Below are 17,537 nucleotides of genomic sequence, written 5' to 3'. Positions count from 1 at the left end.
TTTCTTCTATGGCTATTTTCATAGTACCAACAAACTTTAGCCTTTTTCAGTAACAGAACATTTCTCCAAATTAACTAGAAGATGGACCCCTTGCAGCAATGTGCCTCCTCAATCGCTCTGTATTCCTGACTATACAGACAGGCACTTGGTAATCTTCTGATGATAACCAGCTCTCTAATGAATAGAGGAGGCTAAAGTGTCTTGTGCAATGCAAAGCATTTCATACCACACAGATGTGCACTGGAATAAGCCAGATACATTCATGGAAATGGAGCAAAAGGAAACAGAAAAGTGGCAAAAAACAAAAACAAAAACCCAGCAGAGCAACAAAGCCACAATAGTCATGGCTCACCTGGGGATTTGGCTGTAGAATAGGCACTGGAGTAGTGGCCACCCCGCTTTACTGTACACATGCAGTATACACAGAGCAGAAGACAGTAAGGAGAGTGGTTATTCAGCAGCTCTAAATGTGTGTTCAGAAAGAGTAAAACAATCTGCCCTACAGAAAGTCGGGGGGTGCTGAGACGGGAAAGGGCGAATAGTGGAATGTCTGAAAAACTTGGTCTTTTATGAAGTCTAATGCTCGAGGCTATTGTTATTGATACAACTTTCACATGTTCTAGATTCACCACCTGTAAAATCATGGTTTTTTCACAATTCCTTCCTTAAGGGGAAATGATATCAACAGACTTATTCTTAATTATTACAAACAAACCCATAAAATCAATGTGAAGATATTTATGTATGTTTTTAATGTTTAAAAATGCCCCGTAAAAATTATGACAAATTTATAGGCTTAAGACTTGCAAGAAACTTTATTACACGTAGTCTGACTCTTAAATAAGTAAAATACTACTTTTCAACAATAATCACTGCTATAAATGTACCATTTGATGAGGGAGAAGCCAGTGGAAATATATCAAGTAAATACATTTCTGGGTAGAGTGTGTGCATGTGATTTTTAAAAAAGAGATAATGTTAAGAAAATAATTATCCACAATCATAGAGCACAAAATTCAAAATGCAGTATACAGAGGTCCAAATGTGAAACACTTCTATGTGAATACCAGCAGAATCTAGATCATCAAGCTGTTCCCAAGAAAATGTGTCAGAACAAAACTATACAAGTCTCTTAGGAGAATTATTATAACTTGGGGAAACAGACTTAACTTTTGGTTTTAAAAGTCATGTCATCTCTGTTTTTCTGGAACTTGGCTGCATACAACCCCAGCAAAGATTACTAATTCACAAAAATTAGAGAAAACAGAAGGAAAATGATCTGTTCCTGCTATGACCATCTATTCCTTTTCCACTAACTACCTGAAGCTGGTGATTTGCTGCGTCGAGAGGGCCCAGGGCTTTTGGATCCAGAATACTTAACAGCTGAGGATCGAGAATAAGATGACTTCAGGACACGGCATTCTAGAAAAGAACAAAAGTGCATTAACTAAATCTGGTTTTAATAACGACCAAAATGAGATTTAGATGTAATTGTTTACTGACCAGAACTATTACCTGATAATTTCTCTATTACTGTTAAACAATTTAACATACAAAGCAGTTGTCCCAAAAGTACACCTGAGTTTACCCTCAGCCAGGCTACACATCTTCCCCCCGCAACTCCCCCCTCAACCCCCGAGACAGAGTTTCGCTCCTGTTGCCCAGGCTGGAGTGCAATGGCGCGATCTGGGCTCACTGCAACCTCTGCCTCCCAGATTCAAGCGATTCTCTTGCCTCAGTCTCCCAAGTAGCTGGGATTACAGGTGCCCACCACCATGCTCAGATAATCTTTCATATTTTTAGTAGAGAAGGGGTTTCACTATGTTGGCCAGGCTGGCGTCAAACTCCTGACCTCACGCAGTACACCCGCCTCAGCCTCCCAAAGTGCTGGGATTACAGGCATGAGCCACCATGCCCCGCCAAGGCTACACATTTTAGGACGTCGCCTCATTGTTCCAGATGCAGCTAATTAAGTACAGACATTCCAATGCCCTAACTTGATACACACAAACATCCACAGCCTAATCTATACATGTGCAACTATCTTTTAAAATTGGTAGTACTGATAGGCAAAGGCTATAATTTTATTATGCTCTCCAACTTCTTGATTGCCTTATTTTAAAAGGGCATGGGACTCTTAACTTATGAACCCCCTCCTGAATTATGTTCCATCTTCTCAAAGTATGGAACATCAAAAATGAGGAAAATAGTTTTTTGTTTTTTGTTTTTTTTTTTTTGAGATGGAGTCTCGCTCTGTCACCCAGGCTGAAGTGCAGTGGCGCAATATCGGCTCACTGCAACCTCTGCCTCCCAGGTTCAAGTGATTCTCCTGTCTCAGCCTCTGGCCTGCAGCTGGGACTACAGGCGCCCACCACCACGCCCGGCTAATTTTCTGTATTTTTAGTAGAGACGGGGTTTCACCATGTTGGCCAGGCTGAGTCTCGAACTTCTGATCTCAAGTAATCCGCTCGCCTCGACCTCCCAAAATGCCAGGATTACAGGCGTGAACCACCGTGCCTGGCTAAATAGCTTTAAACAATAACTGCTCCTTCCATACATCACCAAATAAAATAATATTTACAATACCAGAAGTAATTATAACTAAAGTAGTCACTTCTAATTTGAATGATGAAGAACATGGGTTTTGAAGTTGTGTAGATTTTGAATGAACTATGGATTTGACATTTGTTAACCAGGGGGCCTTGGCTGTAAGCCTGATTTATTTTTTCCTAATGAAATTGGGATAAGAATAAAATCTGCATCATAGGCTTGTTATAAGGGTTAAATTAGATAACACACTGTCTGTAGTAGTTTACTCTAAAATACTTCAATTTATGCAGGAAGTTTAAAATGTGGATTAATTTTAGTCTATACCCCAGGGGCAGTAAACTGACAAGTGAAGTACTCTAATCAGGAAAATACACCCAAGGGGAGGCTAGTTAGCATTTGAAAGACTCTAATCAAAACCTTACACAAAGGGAGCAACTTTTGCCTAATTAGCATTGTGGATGTTAAAAGTATTCAACTGCTGAAAGGTGTGTGTGGATTATTAGAAACATCTTAAATGCATTGCTACTCCTTTATATGAGCAGCAAGAGCCAACAACCTAGAACTGCAGAACTACATCCTAGGTTTACGAATTGGAACCAATCCTGTATCTAACTATTAATCGAGGATTTAGGTTACTTCACTAAAATCAAGTAAACTGAATTCCATGGATTCTGAATGGGCCTTTAACAAAAGATATTATCAGAAGTCTAAAAGAACAGAGTAGGGACTTCATTAAGATTACAACACAAGTTAAATAACTGATTTTAAAAAAAAATCTTTGCCTCCTAATAAACGTTATCTGTGGCAGAATTAGGTCTGAGACTTGCTCATTGTAAAATAATTGTAAAATTTTACCACATAATGGTGTTGGTGTAATATTATTATTAACAACAACAAAGATAGCAGTGGACACATATTACCATGTGACAGGCACACTCCCAACTGCATGACATATATTAACGCATTTAATCCTCACAAAACCTTATCAAATAGCCATTATTATCCCTACTTTGCAGAAGGTTAAGTAACTCGAGATCAAGAGGGAAGAAATCAATAGCTCTCACCAACTTCTAACTGTTGTAGGCCCTGATCACCATCAACAAAAACTACCAATGACCCAAGTAGCTTAAATCAATGTATAACATACCCATGAAGCACTGAGTACAATGCCTGTATATACAGAGTAAGTGGCTCAACAAATATTATTGTTATGTGTGTTAACTTTATAACCTAGAACATATTTAGTTTCAGTGGCTCAGCTTTCAAAATGACAACTGACATCAAAGAAATATTATGAAACTAAAGCTAAATTTAAGAAAGATGTAAAATTCAGATGATATACAAATGCCTATTGTATTTAATCTTAACCACACAGGAATGAGGGAGAGCACTAGCACAGATAACGTAACAGGACATTATCTATAATTAAGGACTTTCCAGTGGTACCACCAGCCTGAAATAGGGCCAGTCCAACAGAATATAGAAACCATCAAATTTGGCAGAGATGAAAAAACAAAAACAAAAGTTGATGCTGAATGACCCCCAAGCTCATGAATGAGTGACATAGTGAAACAAGAAGGAATGACACAAGGAAGTTTGGTACCACAGAATGTATCCTCGCAAAAATTTAAAAGCCTAGGTATCACTCTATTTATTTGGTAGTATAGTTCTCTAATTCCGGACTGTCAGAAACACTACAACTAGAAGTGGTCTACTGTCTACCTTTTTAAAAGCCAGCTTTCCTCATTTACAAAATTAAAGAGGAGGACCGTATCTCCAAGATCGCTCTCCTCTGAAATGTGATGTGTGTATGATTTTACTTTATTTAAAGAGGAAGCTGACTTTACTATCAGCTAAAATAATCACTACTACTGTCACAGGTTTAAAGCAGTTTAAGACAATAGGATAAAACAAGATTCCCAGGACCAATAATACATGAAATAGTTGAGATTATTATTGCCAAATACTACTTGAAAATTCCATATATTGGCCAAAGTCAGGAAAAGGAGATTTTTTCATCTCACCCATGCAATAGCTTTGTTTCTAAATATAGTCATATGTTACTTAACTACGAGGATACATTTGAGAAGTGCATTATTAGACAATTTATTCATTGTGTGAACATCATGGAGTAAACTTACACAAATCTAGGTGGTGTAGCCCAGTACTCACCCAGACTATATGGTATAGTCTATCGCTCCTAGGTTACAAACCTGTACAGCATGTAACTGTACCAAATACTGTAGGCAACTATAACACAATGGTAAGGATTTGTGGATCCAAACATAGAGAAGGTATGGTAAAAATCCTCATGGTGCTACAATCATACATGCAGTCCATCATTGACCAAAGCATCCTTACATGGTACATGACTGTATATAAACAAAGTGTGTGTGTGTGTGTGTGTATCCCAGCACTTTGGGAGGCTGAGGTGCAAGGATCACTTGAAGCCAGGAGTTCAAGACCAGCCTGGGCAACACAGCAAGACCCTGTCTCTACAAAAAATTTAAAAATTAGCCAGGAACGGTGGCTTATGTCTTTAATCCTAGCTACTAAGGAGGCTGAGGCAGGAGGATTACTTGAATCCAGGAGCACAGTCAAGGCTTCAGTGAACTGTGATCGTACCACTGCACTCCAGGCTGGGAGACAAAAGGAGACACTGTCTCAATTAAAAAAAAAAAAAAGTTGCTACCAAAAAAACCCAATGAAGTTGAAAGACACCTCAGATAATCACCATTAACAGTTATTATCCTTTTATCTATTTCTTTTTAATATAGATTTCCTTATGCATACACATCACAAAAAATGGACAATTGTTTCATGTTCAACACTACCCATGCATCTAAGTTGGCATAGCCAACCACCATTCTGAAGGAAAGCATGGAACATTTCAGCGGCAAAACAATGCAATAAGAGAGAGAACTGAATTGCTAAAAGTGAAAACTACTTGAATTAGGCTTTGGGTTATTCTCTTTCTTTCTTTTCTTTCTTTCTTTCTTTTCTTTTCTTTTTTCTTCCTTCCCCTTCCTTTCCCTTCCTTTTCTTTCTTTCTTTCTTTCAAGTAGGCAAATGCTTTCATGTTATTCCTTATTTCCATTGGTTCAAAAATAGTACTGCCAATGCTATCTCCCCTCAACATGCCAGACTTCTTAACATGCATGAACTGAGTGGCTAAATCCCAAGCCTTCATTTCAGGGGTTACAAAGATGGAAAAATGAATTAGCTGAAGAATTGCCTTACCACTATGATCCAGGACAAAGTCATCTTGGGCATAACGGAATTTTTCTGGTCCACATGCAATAAAAACATCGTCATCACCAAAAAAGTCTTGCAGACAAGTAACCTGAGAACAAAAATCATGTCCAAGAAATAAATTAGACACATGAGAAGTGAAATGAAAAGTAAGCAAAATTAAATGAATTTTTAAGCCTCAGCTACAGTATTGAGGTGGAAGAGAAAGCTGTGTAATACACTACGTTTCCAAGCACTTTACCTTCACAAAGCACCTTCACACATTCTCTCGATCTAGGAACAACAGAGTCAAGGAGTCATGACATGCATCAATATTCCTTTTTTTACAGGTGAAGTCAAGGATGTCCATGCAAAGGTAAGTGATTTTTCCCCCCAGGTTCCCCACAGAGGGGTGGCGAAGCTGACATTCATGAAGGCCTCTGCTCTCAGTTTAGTGTTCTTTTCCATACTGCCCTTCTTCCCTCTCCTAACAACTCTGCTTCCCACAGTGTGACCTTCGGCATGACTTCTCTGTACCTCTGCTACTATGCCCTGGTTTGTTTCGAGGATTAATATATAAAAACTGCTTGGAACAATGCCTGACGCATGAGTGCTCAATGTGTTAACAGTCACCCCCATCATCTCCACCACCATCATTATCAAGATCAAAGGAAGTTCTGCCATGAAGCTAATGAGGTTTAAGCTTCAGGGATCTTCTAAGGCCTTATATCTAAATATGTGGTCTCAATTTCACTTTTTATTTTTGAGACAGTCTCACTCTGTCATCAGGCTGTCTTGCTCTGTCGCCAGGCTGGAGTACAGTGGTGCAATCTGGGCTCGCTGCAACCTCCACCTCCCACATTCAAATGATTCTCCTGCCTCAGCCTCCCGAGCAGCTGGGACTACAGGTGCGTGCCACCATGTCCAGCTAATTTTTTGTACTTTTAGTAAAGACAGGGTTTCACCATGTTGGCCAGGATGGTCTTGATCTCCTGACCTTGTGATCTGCCTGCCTCTGTCTCCCAAAGCGCTGGGATTACAGGTGTGAGTCACCGCACCCAGCCCAATTTCACATTCTTTTTTCAAAAAGGGCCTCCCTTCCATACTGTGTTAGTTTCAGCTCCACAGAACCTGGATCTATCCCAGGGAGCACATTCATCCATTTATCCCAGTGGTGAGAACCATCTTCTAGGACTTTGGACATAGATAGGCTCTATTTTTACCACTTTTCAAGGGGATATGTGATAAGATTTCTTCTTAAGAAGTAATCCATTTCCAACAAAGTTAGGAAAAAACTAACACTGCTCTAGTACTTGAACAGGCTGAGAAATCTCAATATTCCTTAAGTTTTCCTAATCACTATTTAGCTTTTCATTGGGAAAAAAATATAGGTCTCACTACAGAGTTAGAAAACAATGCTCCAGAGAGAGGAAAGTGAATTAGTTACAATGTAGATGGCTCAGGTCATAGTATTTAAGTGACCCAAATGATGTGCCTTTTTACAAGGCCAAAAAGTTGACTGCACAGACTGTAAGAGGAACAGGCATGGAGACTGCCTGTTCGTTCCAATTCTCTTCAAGCAAGATGTGGCTTCTGTATCTCACTGAAATGGCTCTGGCTACAGTGTCCAGGGCCCTTAAGAACTGTATTTTTAATAGTTCCTGTTCTCTTCTATCTCCGTTGGTGTTAGCACATGCCCCTTCACTCACGCTAGAATTCAGAGTCATCCTTTTTCCTTTCCTCACCAGCCACTCACATTTAGGCCTTTTTACTTCTTACATGGTTTTCAAGCATCTCTACTTCTATTCCTTGGTTCCTTCTCTCTTACCTGGACTCGCAACATTGCCCTGTAACAGTTGGCTAACGCCCTATCTTCCACCACTCCCTGGAATCTATCATCCCTGTTTGCACAAGTGTCAGTATATTCAGTCTCTCACAGGTATGACTGGGTGATCACGCACCACTCAGCCCTCAGTGGCTTCCTTTTATGACAAGATAATGCTCCTTTCAAAGAGTGCATTCAACTGACCCCTGACCCTGTCTTTGCCATGTCTTCTGTTCACTCAACAGCCAAGTCAAGATGACTTTGGGTTGCCTGCCCACACAGTACTAATGGGTTTTTTGTTTGTTCCTTTTGAGACAGGGTCTCACTCTGTCACCCAGGTGGGAGTGCAGTGGCACAACCTCGGCTCACTACAACCTTAACCTCCTGGGCTTAAGTGATCCTCCTACCTTACCTACTGAGTAGCTGGGACCATAGGTGTGTACCACCATGCCTGGCTAAATCTTCATTTATTTATGTAGGTAGGTAGGTAGGTAGGTAGGTAGGTAGGTAGGTAGGTAGGTAGGTAGGCAGGCAGGCAGGCAGGTAAGTAAGTAGGTAGAGATGGGGTCTCCCTTTGTTGCCCAGGCTGGTCTCTTAACTCCTGAGCTCAAGTGATCCTCCCTCCCACCTTGGTCTCCCAAACTGCTGGTGTTTTGTTGGTCTTTTTAAAAGCTTTTATTGAGCTGTAATTCACAGACCACACAATTCCTCCATCTAAGGTACACGATTCAATGTTTTTTTTAGTATATCAAGAGTTGTGCAACTATCACTGCAATTTACTTTGAATATTTTCATCATTCCCAAAAGAAACACCATGCTTATTAGCAGTCACTCCCCATAAACCCCTTTCCACATCCAAGGCACTCATAATCTACTTTCTAGCTCTGTAGATTTGCCAATTCTGGACACTTCATGTGTATGGAACCATAAGATACGTGGCATTTGGTGACTGGCTTCTTTTACTTAGCATGTTTCTAAGGTTCATCCATGTTGTAACATTTATCAGCAGTTCATTCCTTCTGTAGCTGAATAGTCCACGGTATGGATATACAACATTTTGTTCATTTTTCCATCAGTTAAGGACATCTGGGTTATTTTTAACTTCAGAGCTGACTGCCTTTCCTCACACTGTTCCCCAGGCCTTTCTGACATCTATTCTATCTAATCTATCTTATCTCTCTCTCTCTCTCTCTCTCTCTCTCTCTCTCTCTCCAGGGTCTCAACTCTGTTGCCCAGGCTAGAGTGCAGTAGCATGATCATGGCTCACTGTGCAGCCACAACCTCCACAACCTCCTAGGCTCAAGTGATCCTCCCACCTCAGCTTCCTGACTAGCTGGGATCACAGCCACCACACTTGGATAATTTTTTGTTTTTGTTTTTGTTGTTTAGAGACAAGGTCTTCCTATGATGCCCATAGTTCGAGTTGCCGAGAGTTGAAGTCTCAACTCCTGGGCTCAAGTGATCCTCCTGTCTTGGCCTCCCAAAATGCTGGGATTACAGGCACCCAGCCTGACTACTCTTTAGTGTCATGACCTCCACATGGGCATGGGTGTTCCCTGTTCATCATTCTCTCAGGTCTAGTAGAGTTCGTAGCTCTAGTGGGTGCTTGATACATGTTTGCTAAATGAACTGTGGCTCAGTATGAGCTTCTCCTATTGGAACTGAGTTCTCAGACCAGAGTAACTTCTCTGGGTGAGTGGTACAACGGCTACATTATTCACTGTCCTCACCACCACTTACGTTTAGGACTTACTAACTCTAGGCATCAATTAACCTCTCTGAATTCTCTGTCTACATGGCAACATGTATTATCTCAATCCCTCCAACACTCCCATGAGGTTGATATTATTACCATCCTTCATTTATAAATAAGAAAACAGATCTAAAGAGAGAAACTTGCCCGGACACAGGTAACAAATGAGAACCCAGCAATTTAGGTGCAAATCCTCTACTTCCGCATCTCTGCTTTCAAGTTGAAAGCATGCCGCTTTCTCATCTGAAATCCCACAGGTCATCTTTCTACTTACAGTTCTTGCTCATTTTACCTTATTTGTAGTCATTTATGTCTTGTGTTACAGTCAGTTATGTCTATCTTATATTTCTATTTTTCACATACATATGTTCAGTAAATGGTTCTTAAATGGAATTGAACTCAGTTTTATTTTTTTGGCCAAGTAAAATATATCTACTAAAGTTTAATACAATTTTTTTTTTAAAGGGAAACTGCATTTTTTGCAATTAATTTAGCATGAAGAAATGACTGAATTTTTAAAAACATATCTGAATGAATCTGAAAAAAATCAGTTAATTTTTAATTGATTTTATGACAAGAAAATATTTCATCTGGTACTAAATTAGTTGGCATTTGACTAGAATAAATAACAGTAAATAATCAAGTTACTATGTGGAATAAAAGCATTTAACAAGTCTCGGGAACATAACATATCAAAAAGGTCACTTTTTTTTTCCATAAAAGCTTATTTGGCTTTTTTTTTTTTTTTTTTTCTTTGAGACAGAGTCCTGCTCTGTCGCCCAGGCTGGAGTGCAGTGGCACGATCTCGGCTGGAGTGCAGTGGCATGATCTCGGCTCACTACAAGCTCCACCTCCCGGGTTCACGCCATTCTCCTGCCTCAGCCTCCCGACTAGCTGGGATTACAGGCACCCGCTGCCACCATGCCAGGCTAATTTTTTTGTATTTTTAGTAGAGATGGGGCTTCACCATGTTAGCCAGGATGGTCTCGATCTACCGACCTCATGATCCGCCCGCCTGCCTTGGTCTCCCAAAGTGTTGGGATTACAGGCGTGAGCCACTGTGTTCAGCCCTTGGCTCTTCTTAATTGACCTTTTAATGATTTCACCTGTCAGTTTAAGTTTGGATTCCCAAACACAGTGTGCATAAGATGTCTGCCTCCCTCTGATTCTGGTTCTAGTCATTGAATGCCTATTTGGTTAAGCAGTTAACCAAATTATACAATTTTTTTTTCACTTTCTGTTGCCTTGACTGGAGTGCAGTGTTGTGATCTCAGCTCACTGCAACTTCCACCTCCCAGGCTCAAGGGATCCTCATACCTCAGCCTCCCAAGGACTACAAGCATGCAGCACCACGCTTAGTTAACTTTTGTATTTTTTGTTAGAGGCCAGGTTCCACTATGTTGCCCAGGCTGGTCTTGAACTCCTGGGCTCAAACAATCTACCTGCCCCACCCTCTCAAACTGTTGGGATTATGAATGCGAGCCGCCACACCTGGCCACAATTTTTCAATTAGGTTCTGATATGCCTCAATTCAGTCACTGCTCCTTGCAAAGAAAGGACAGCTATAAAGTGAATAAAAGATACAACTGAGGCCGGGCGCAGTGGCTCATGCCTGTAATCCCAACACTTTGGGAGGCTGAGGCGGGTGGATCACGAAGTCAAGAGATCGAGACCATCCTGGCCAACATGGTGAAACCCTATCTCTACTAAAAGTACAAAAATTAGCTGGGTGTCGTGGCATGTGCCTGTAGTCCCAGCTACTCAGGAGGCTGAAGCAGGGGAATTGCTTGAACCCAGGAGGCTGAGGTTGCAGTGAGCCAAGATTGCGCCACTGTACTCCAGCATGGTGACAGAGCAAGACTCCGTCTCACAAAAAAGAAAAAAAAAAAAAAAAGGTACAACTGAGAAACAAAACACATGTCAGGTATACCTGGGACAGGGACACATCTCACAAGATGTTAAATAACTTCTGCCTCCATTCATTTAAAGTGTTTTTATTGAGCACTGATTATGTGCCAGGCACTATTCTATGTGCTACAGGATACATCAGTAAAGGAAGAAAAAAAAGAGACAAAAATTCTTGACCTCACTGAGGAAGTGTGTGTATAGGTAAATTTACATCACAATAGAAGATAAAGAAAAAGCACAGAAGGGGAGTAGTGAATGCAGAGGATGGGTGCTGCAATACTAAAGAGGGTGGTCAGTAAAGGCTTCATTGCAAAGGTGACATTTGAACAAAATATTGGAAGCAAGTCACATGAATATCTGCAGGAGGAAGTGTTCCAGGCAGAAGGAAAGAAATGTACAAAAGCCCTGTGGAAAGATAATTAAAGAACACAGTCTACCAACAGCTCCCTAGAATAGTCATAAAATGGGCCGGGTGCAGTGGCTCATGTCTATAATCCCAGCGCTTTGGGAGGCCAAGGCGGGAAGACCATGTGAGTCAAGCAGTTAGAGGCTGCAGTAGCTATGATCACACCACTGCACTATAATCTGGGTGACAAAGCGAGACTCCGTCTCAGAAATAAAAAATAAATAACCATAAAATGGATAAGAAAGATTTGACTTAAAGCAAAGCACTGGTTTGGTATATATCTATATATGTGAGCTGCACAATAATGCGAACATTTTTTAGATAATGTAAATAAAATTGTAAGCATATCAATCTTATTTTTATGCTAAAATTACATTTGTGTATTTAACAATAGATCTCTTAAGTCTAATGCAATCATTATTCACCCATACTTAAATTTCACAAATATATGGGACTATACACACACACACACACACGTTTTGAGACAGAGTCTCACTCTGTTGCCCAGGCTGGAGTGCACGATCACAGCTCACTGCAGCCTCAACCTCCTGGGCTCAGGCGATCCTCTCACTTTGGCCTCTCAAAGTGTTGGGATTACACATGTGAGACACTGTGCCCAGACTGGGACTACATATTTTAACTGTTCCTAGAAGTGGCCCAAAGTCAGCTGATACTTTTTAATGTAGAACATCTGATAAAATGCTCAGGATCTGATACAAACTAAAATAACTCTCTCTCACCAAGGAGAACCACATAAATTTACTACTGTACATTTGTTCATTCTAACATTAATCAAATGCCTACTATAATATGCCAGGCATAAATGAGAGACAACAGGCACACAGTCTAGTGATGAAAATGGACAAGAAAACTAATAACTACAGTTCAAAATGTTACAATAGGATCTATTATTACATTCAAAATGTTATAATAGAAGAACACTCTGACTATTATAATAAAGGAAAACAACTTGATAAAAACAGAACGCATAAAATATTTAGTACCTTTAAAATATCTCATGTTTGGACACTAAGATAAATTTTTCTATGTTTTGCAACATATTTGGTGTTCTCTAACTCTGGTAATCTGTTTGTTCCTTTTACCATTAATTTTTTAAATGCGTCGAACACTGAGGTATGGACCAGGTCACTAAATCTGTCTGAGGGAAAAAAAAAAAACCAATAGGAATAACATCTCAGAATCATTCTTAACAAGGGTGAGAAAAAGTGTTATCAGTTTAGAAGTCCTCTTACTGTTTGCTTCTAAATTCTTTCTATAATGCAAGGAAGAATTAACTCTTCCAGAAGCTCATCAGGAATAATGGATGTCATGTGGCCTGTGAAAGCAAGCTATACAAACGAGGGGAAAGTAATATTTCTGCTAAGGTGCACAATTAAAGCAATCAGTTAGGATCTAATGGGGAAACATTCAAGTGAAAAATTATGTATCTATAGAGTCCATCTAAGCTTTCCAAATGAAGGAGAGCCACTTAAAAAAAGTAATTTTTCTATCCTTCAGCAGACAGATTAATTAGGTTAGGGTGAATAGGTGCCAGCCATAATTTCAGTGCTAGTTCGTAATAGCTTGCCACAACCACTCCTTTTCTTTCCCTATTTGGTATCTGTTAAAAGATACAAAAACATGTGTGAAAGAGGCTTGAGGTCTGATTTATTAATTTTTTTTGAGATGGAATCTCACTCTGTCACCCAAGCTGGAGTGCAATGACGCAATCTCAGCTCACTGCAACCTCCACCTCCCCGGTTCAAGCGATTCTTCTGCCTCAGCCTCCTGAGTAGTTGGGATTACAGGCGCCCACCACCACATCCGGCTAATTTTTGTATTTTTAGTAGAGATGGTGTTTCACCATGTTGGTCAGGCTGGTCTCGAACTCCTGACCTCAGGTGACCCACCTGCATCCGCCTCCCAAAGTGTCGGGATTACAGGCATGCGCCACTGCGCCAGGCAAGGTCTGATTTAAAAAAAAAAAAAAAAAAATACTATGCATGATATGATCTGGCTCTGTGTCCCCACCCAAATCTCATCTTGAATTGTAATCCAAACTGTAATCCCCACACATTGGAGGAGAAACCTCATGGGAGGTAATTAGATCATGGGGGTGCTCCCCTGTGCTCTTCTTATGATAGGGAATGAGTTCTCTCAAGATCTGATGGTTTTATAAGGGGCTTTCCCCACCTTGGCTCATTCTTCTCCTTCCCGCCACCACGTGAAGGAGGACATGTTTTCTTCCCACTTGGCATGATTGTAAGTTTCCCGAGGCCTCCCAAGCCATGCTGAACTGTGAGTCAATTAAACCTCTTTCCTTTATAAATTATGCAGTCTCAGGTATTTCTTCATAGCAGTGTGAGAAGGAACTACTACAATGCATGTATTAGTAGTAAAATAAACCCTTTCCTCAAAACAAAAAGGGCAGAGGACGCACCGAGATAATCTTCCCTGAACACTTACATTCTGAATCAGAGTAGGGTGTGTTAGGGGGTAAGAGTAAGAAACACAAGACTGGCCAGGGACGGTGGCTCATACCTGTAATCCCAGCACTTTCGGAGGCTAACGCAGGCAGATCACGAGGTCAGGAGATTGAGACCATCCTGGTTAACACGGGGAAACCCCATCTCTACTAAAAATACAAAAAATTAGCCCGGCGCGGTGGTGGGTACCTCCAGTCCCAGTTACTCGGGAGGCTGAGGCAGGAGAATGGCATGAACCCAGGAGGTGGAGCTTGCAATGAGCCGAGATCGCGACACTACACTCCAGCCTGGGCGACAGAGCAAGACCCCATCTCCAAAAAAAAAAGGAAAAATAAGAAGAAACACAAGACTGACACCCATTTCCTGACCCAATGACACTCTTTGGAAATCTTGTGTTTCTTACTCTTTCCAGAAGTACACAGGAGTTGGTGTCAAAGCAAGTTGGATTTCTCTAAGACCCCTTCCTGCTCTAAGATTCTAAAGTCTAAATATTTTAGTTTCTTGAAGGAGCTATTATTTATATTTAAGGAGATTGCTTTTAGAAAAGTTGAAATGTATTTTTCTGAGAGTAAAAGGAACACTATTTTAAGTGGTTACATAGTAATGTCCATTTGTGATTTCTTTCTGTTCAAGATTTAGCTTTGCATTTCCTCAGAGAAATCTTCAATGCCCCTCCAAATCCAGGTGTTTCCTCAATACTCTAACTCACTCAAGATAGCTGTTATCATTGAGGTTAACTGCCTGGTTTTGTGTCTGGACCTCTCTCACCAGGCTGAGCACCATACACACAGTCTTGTTCACCACTATAATTCCAGCATTATACAGCACCTAGCATATAGGCTTTGCTTAATACATTTCTGTTGAATGAATAATGATTGAAATGCCTTGAGGCTGGGCGTGGTGGCTCACACCTGTAATCCCAGCACTTAGAGAGGCCAAGGCAGGCAGATTGCTTGAGCTCAGGAGTTGAAGACCAGCCTGGACAACATGGAGAAACCCCCATCTCTACAAAAAATACAAAAATGAGCCAGGTGTGGTGGGTCATGCCTGTGGTCCCAGCTACTCGGGGGGGCTGAGGCTAGAGGATCACTTGAGCCAGGAAGTGGAGGCTGTGGTGAGCCAAGATTGCACCACTGCACTCTAGCCTGGGAAATGGAGCAAGACTCTGTCTCCAAAAAAGAAAAAGAAAAAAAAAAAAAAAAGAAATAAAAAGAAATGCCTTGGGTCCTACTTTTTCCAGGTAGCCCTCTCTAGAGGGTCCATCTCACACTCTATGGATTCCTATCAACTCATTATAATGCAGGGTAGTCCTGGTTCCCAAATTTATGATGTTAGTTTTCTATCCCAAGATAACCTATAAATTGTTTGAGCAGACCAGTCAAATCCTATATAGCTCCCTATAAAAGATATAGCAAATACTTGGTTGATCAAATTGTGGCCCTGGACACCTTAAAATAACTCTCTAAAAACTGATCTTACATCATGTAAGCTCTTTCAAGAATTAAATCTCTTTTATTATTATTTCAGGATGATTTGAGAAAAACTACTTGTGAAATCTGCTACTGCAACAATTTGGTAGAAGGGATTTAAAGCAATGCAATTTGCAATTACACTCCACATTTGGTGCTATTCAGAGACTTGAGGTTGCATTAAATGAGGGTCTCCTGAGATATTTTCCAAGGCTATTTTATTGACATTTTCTAAGACCTGATAAAAATTCAAAAGGAACATCACTGGATCTCAGTGAGACTAGTTTAAACTGACATCTATTTATCTAAACAGAGTAAAGGTGAAAATCTTAGCACTCTTGAAATGTCCATCTTTTGAACAAGGACCACATTTTATAGAAGATGTAATGGGAGGATGGATAGCAGGAGTATAGAATACATCAGCATTTTTTTATGGATTTTCTTTAACTGTGTGTTGGCGGGTAGGGGGGTGGTGATGGTGTGAAAGAGAGAGAGAGAACAAAAATTCCTGCCTCCTGCTGAAATTAAATGCTTTCATTATCAGAATTCAGCTAAAAGGTTGTCTCTAAGAGTAGTTAAAAAATAAAAAATAAAAAATATTTCTACCTTGCTTCTAAAAAGGATTTGAAGGTACTCAGAAAGGAAGTCCAGTAAATGGCTTACCTTTGAAACTAAAAATACTCTATAGGCTTTCAATAAAACTATACTGATAGCCTTCATTTTTTCCCTAAGAAGTGGTCATGTTACAAGTCATAAAATGCCAAAAGGGAGCTGCATTTCATTTTAAACTCCCCAAACAATATTCTACTAGATATAAGTTTTCTATCACATAAGCAAGCAGAAATATAACTTTTTAAAAATGTAAAGAACATACCAACAATGTTGACATGCAATAAACAATGACCTAAGATCTGCCTGAGCCATTATCACTATTTCTATAGCTGGGAGGAGACACTTATTTTAAATAACTGCCCATCTAGATACTTGAAAGCTATAAAATCAACAAATTAACTACACTGTAACTATCACTATTCCAGACACAACTCTTTTGCCACTCCATTTTTCTTAAACAGTTCTATCCCTAGGATAAAAGTTTTGCTTCAAATGATTAGAGAGGCCCGGTAGAGTGGTTCTTGTTTGTAATCCCATCACATTAGGAGGCTGAGGTGACAGGATTGTTTGAGGCCAGGAGTTCAAGACCAGCCTGGGCAAGACAGTGAGACTTTGTTTCTACAGAAAATCAAAAAATTAGCTGGGCGTGGTGGTGCACAACTGTAGTCCCAGCTACTTGGGAGGCAGAGGTGGGAGGATCACTTGAGCCTGGGAGGTCAAGGCTGCAGTGAACCTAGATGGTGCCACAGCACTCCAGCCTGGGCAAGAGTGTGAGATCCTGTCTCAAAAAAAATTTTTTTTTTTAATTAAAAGAAAATGAACAGGGAAACCGTATCTGAAATAAAGGAAAGGTAAGTCATTTGGTCCTTCCAAAATGCTACTGACAACAACCAGAAAAACAAATTCACAGGTCATTAAGTAGAGGCTGGGATTCTCCCCATTTCTTTAGCCTTGGCCCAGAGTACAATGAGCATAAATAGCCCTCTTTGTTCCCAGTAAATGTTGGCTGGCCTACAGTAAGGGAAGGACCCTTTCTACAGCAAGAAGAAAGCTACTTAGAATAGCAATGTTTTTCAGCTTCCTGTAAATTCATTCATCCAGGCACTCAGGGACCATGTGGTTGCCATGGAAACAGAACTGAAGCTAAAAGATGACAGTTCTTACAGTAAAGGGCTTCTCAATGGCATCTGCAGACAACTACCTATATTTGGTTTGCTTCCTTTTAAAAAAAAACACTGGATCTGACCTTTTCCCACTGCAACCTTCTCATAATAATAACTATTCTCCAATTAACACC

The 17,537-nt window shown here is 40.4% G+C and overlaps 1 protein-coding gene across 8 annotated transcripts in view; it reads right to left on the bottom strand.

Annotated features, from left to right (window-relative positions):
• DCLK2 (doublecortin like kinase 2) overlaps positions 1-17,537 on the bottom strand; it is a 180,687-nt gene that overhangs the window by 58,438 nt on the left and 104,712 nt on the right. For 4 of the 8 annotated variants that reach the window (XR_498181.3, XM_007999959.3, XM_007999960.3 and 1 more), the window contains exons 3-5: positions 5,791-5,893; positions 1,321-1,422; positions 353-403 (exon numbers count right to left, since the gene is read on the bottom strand). Coding sequence is in view for 6 of the 8 variants with exons in the window: in XM_007999959.3 (XP_007998150.3) it covers positions 353-403; positions 1,321-1,422; positions 5,791-5,893 (256 nt within the window). In the remaining 2 variants the exon portion in view is untranslated. The remainder of the gene's footprint in view (positions 1-352; positions 404-1,320; positions 1,423-5,790; positions 5,894-17,537) is intronic. The other 4 variants (XR_498182.3, XM_073017669.1, XM_037986946.2 and 1 more) reach the window with 1 other exon arrangement.

This window comes from Chlorocebus sabaeus, chromosome 7, assembly GCF_047675955.1.
Source record: "Chlorocebus sabaeus isolate Y175 chromosome 7, mChlSab1.0.hap1, whole genome shotgun sequence".
NCBI lineage: Eukaryota > Metazoa > Chordata > Mammalia > Primates > Cercopithecidae > Chlorocebus > Chlorocebus sabaeus.
Note: the sequence above shows the minus strand (reverse complement) of the source record. Positions and strands in the feature narration are given on the sequence as shown.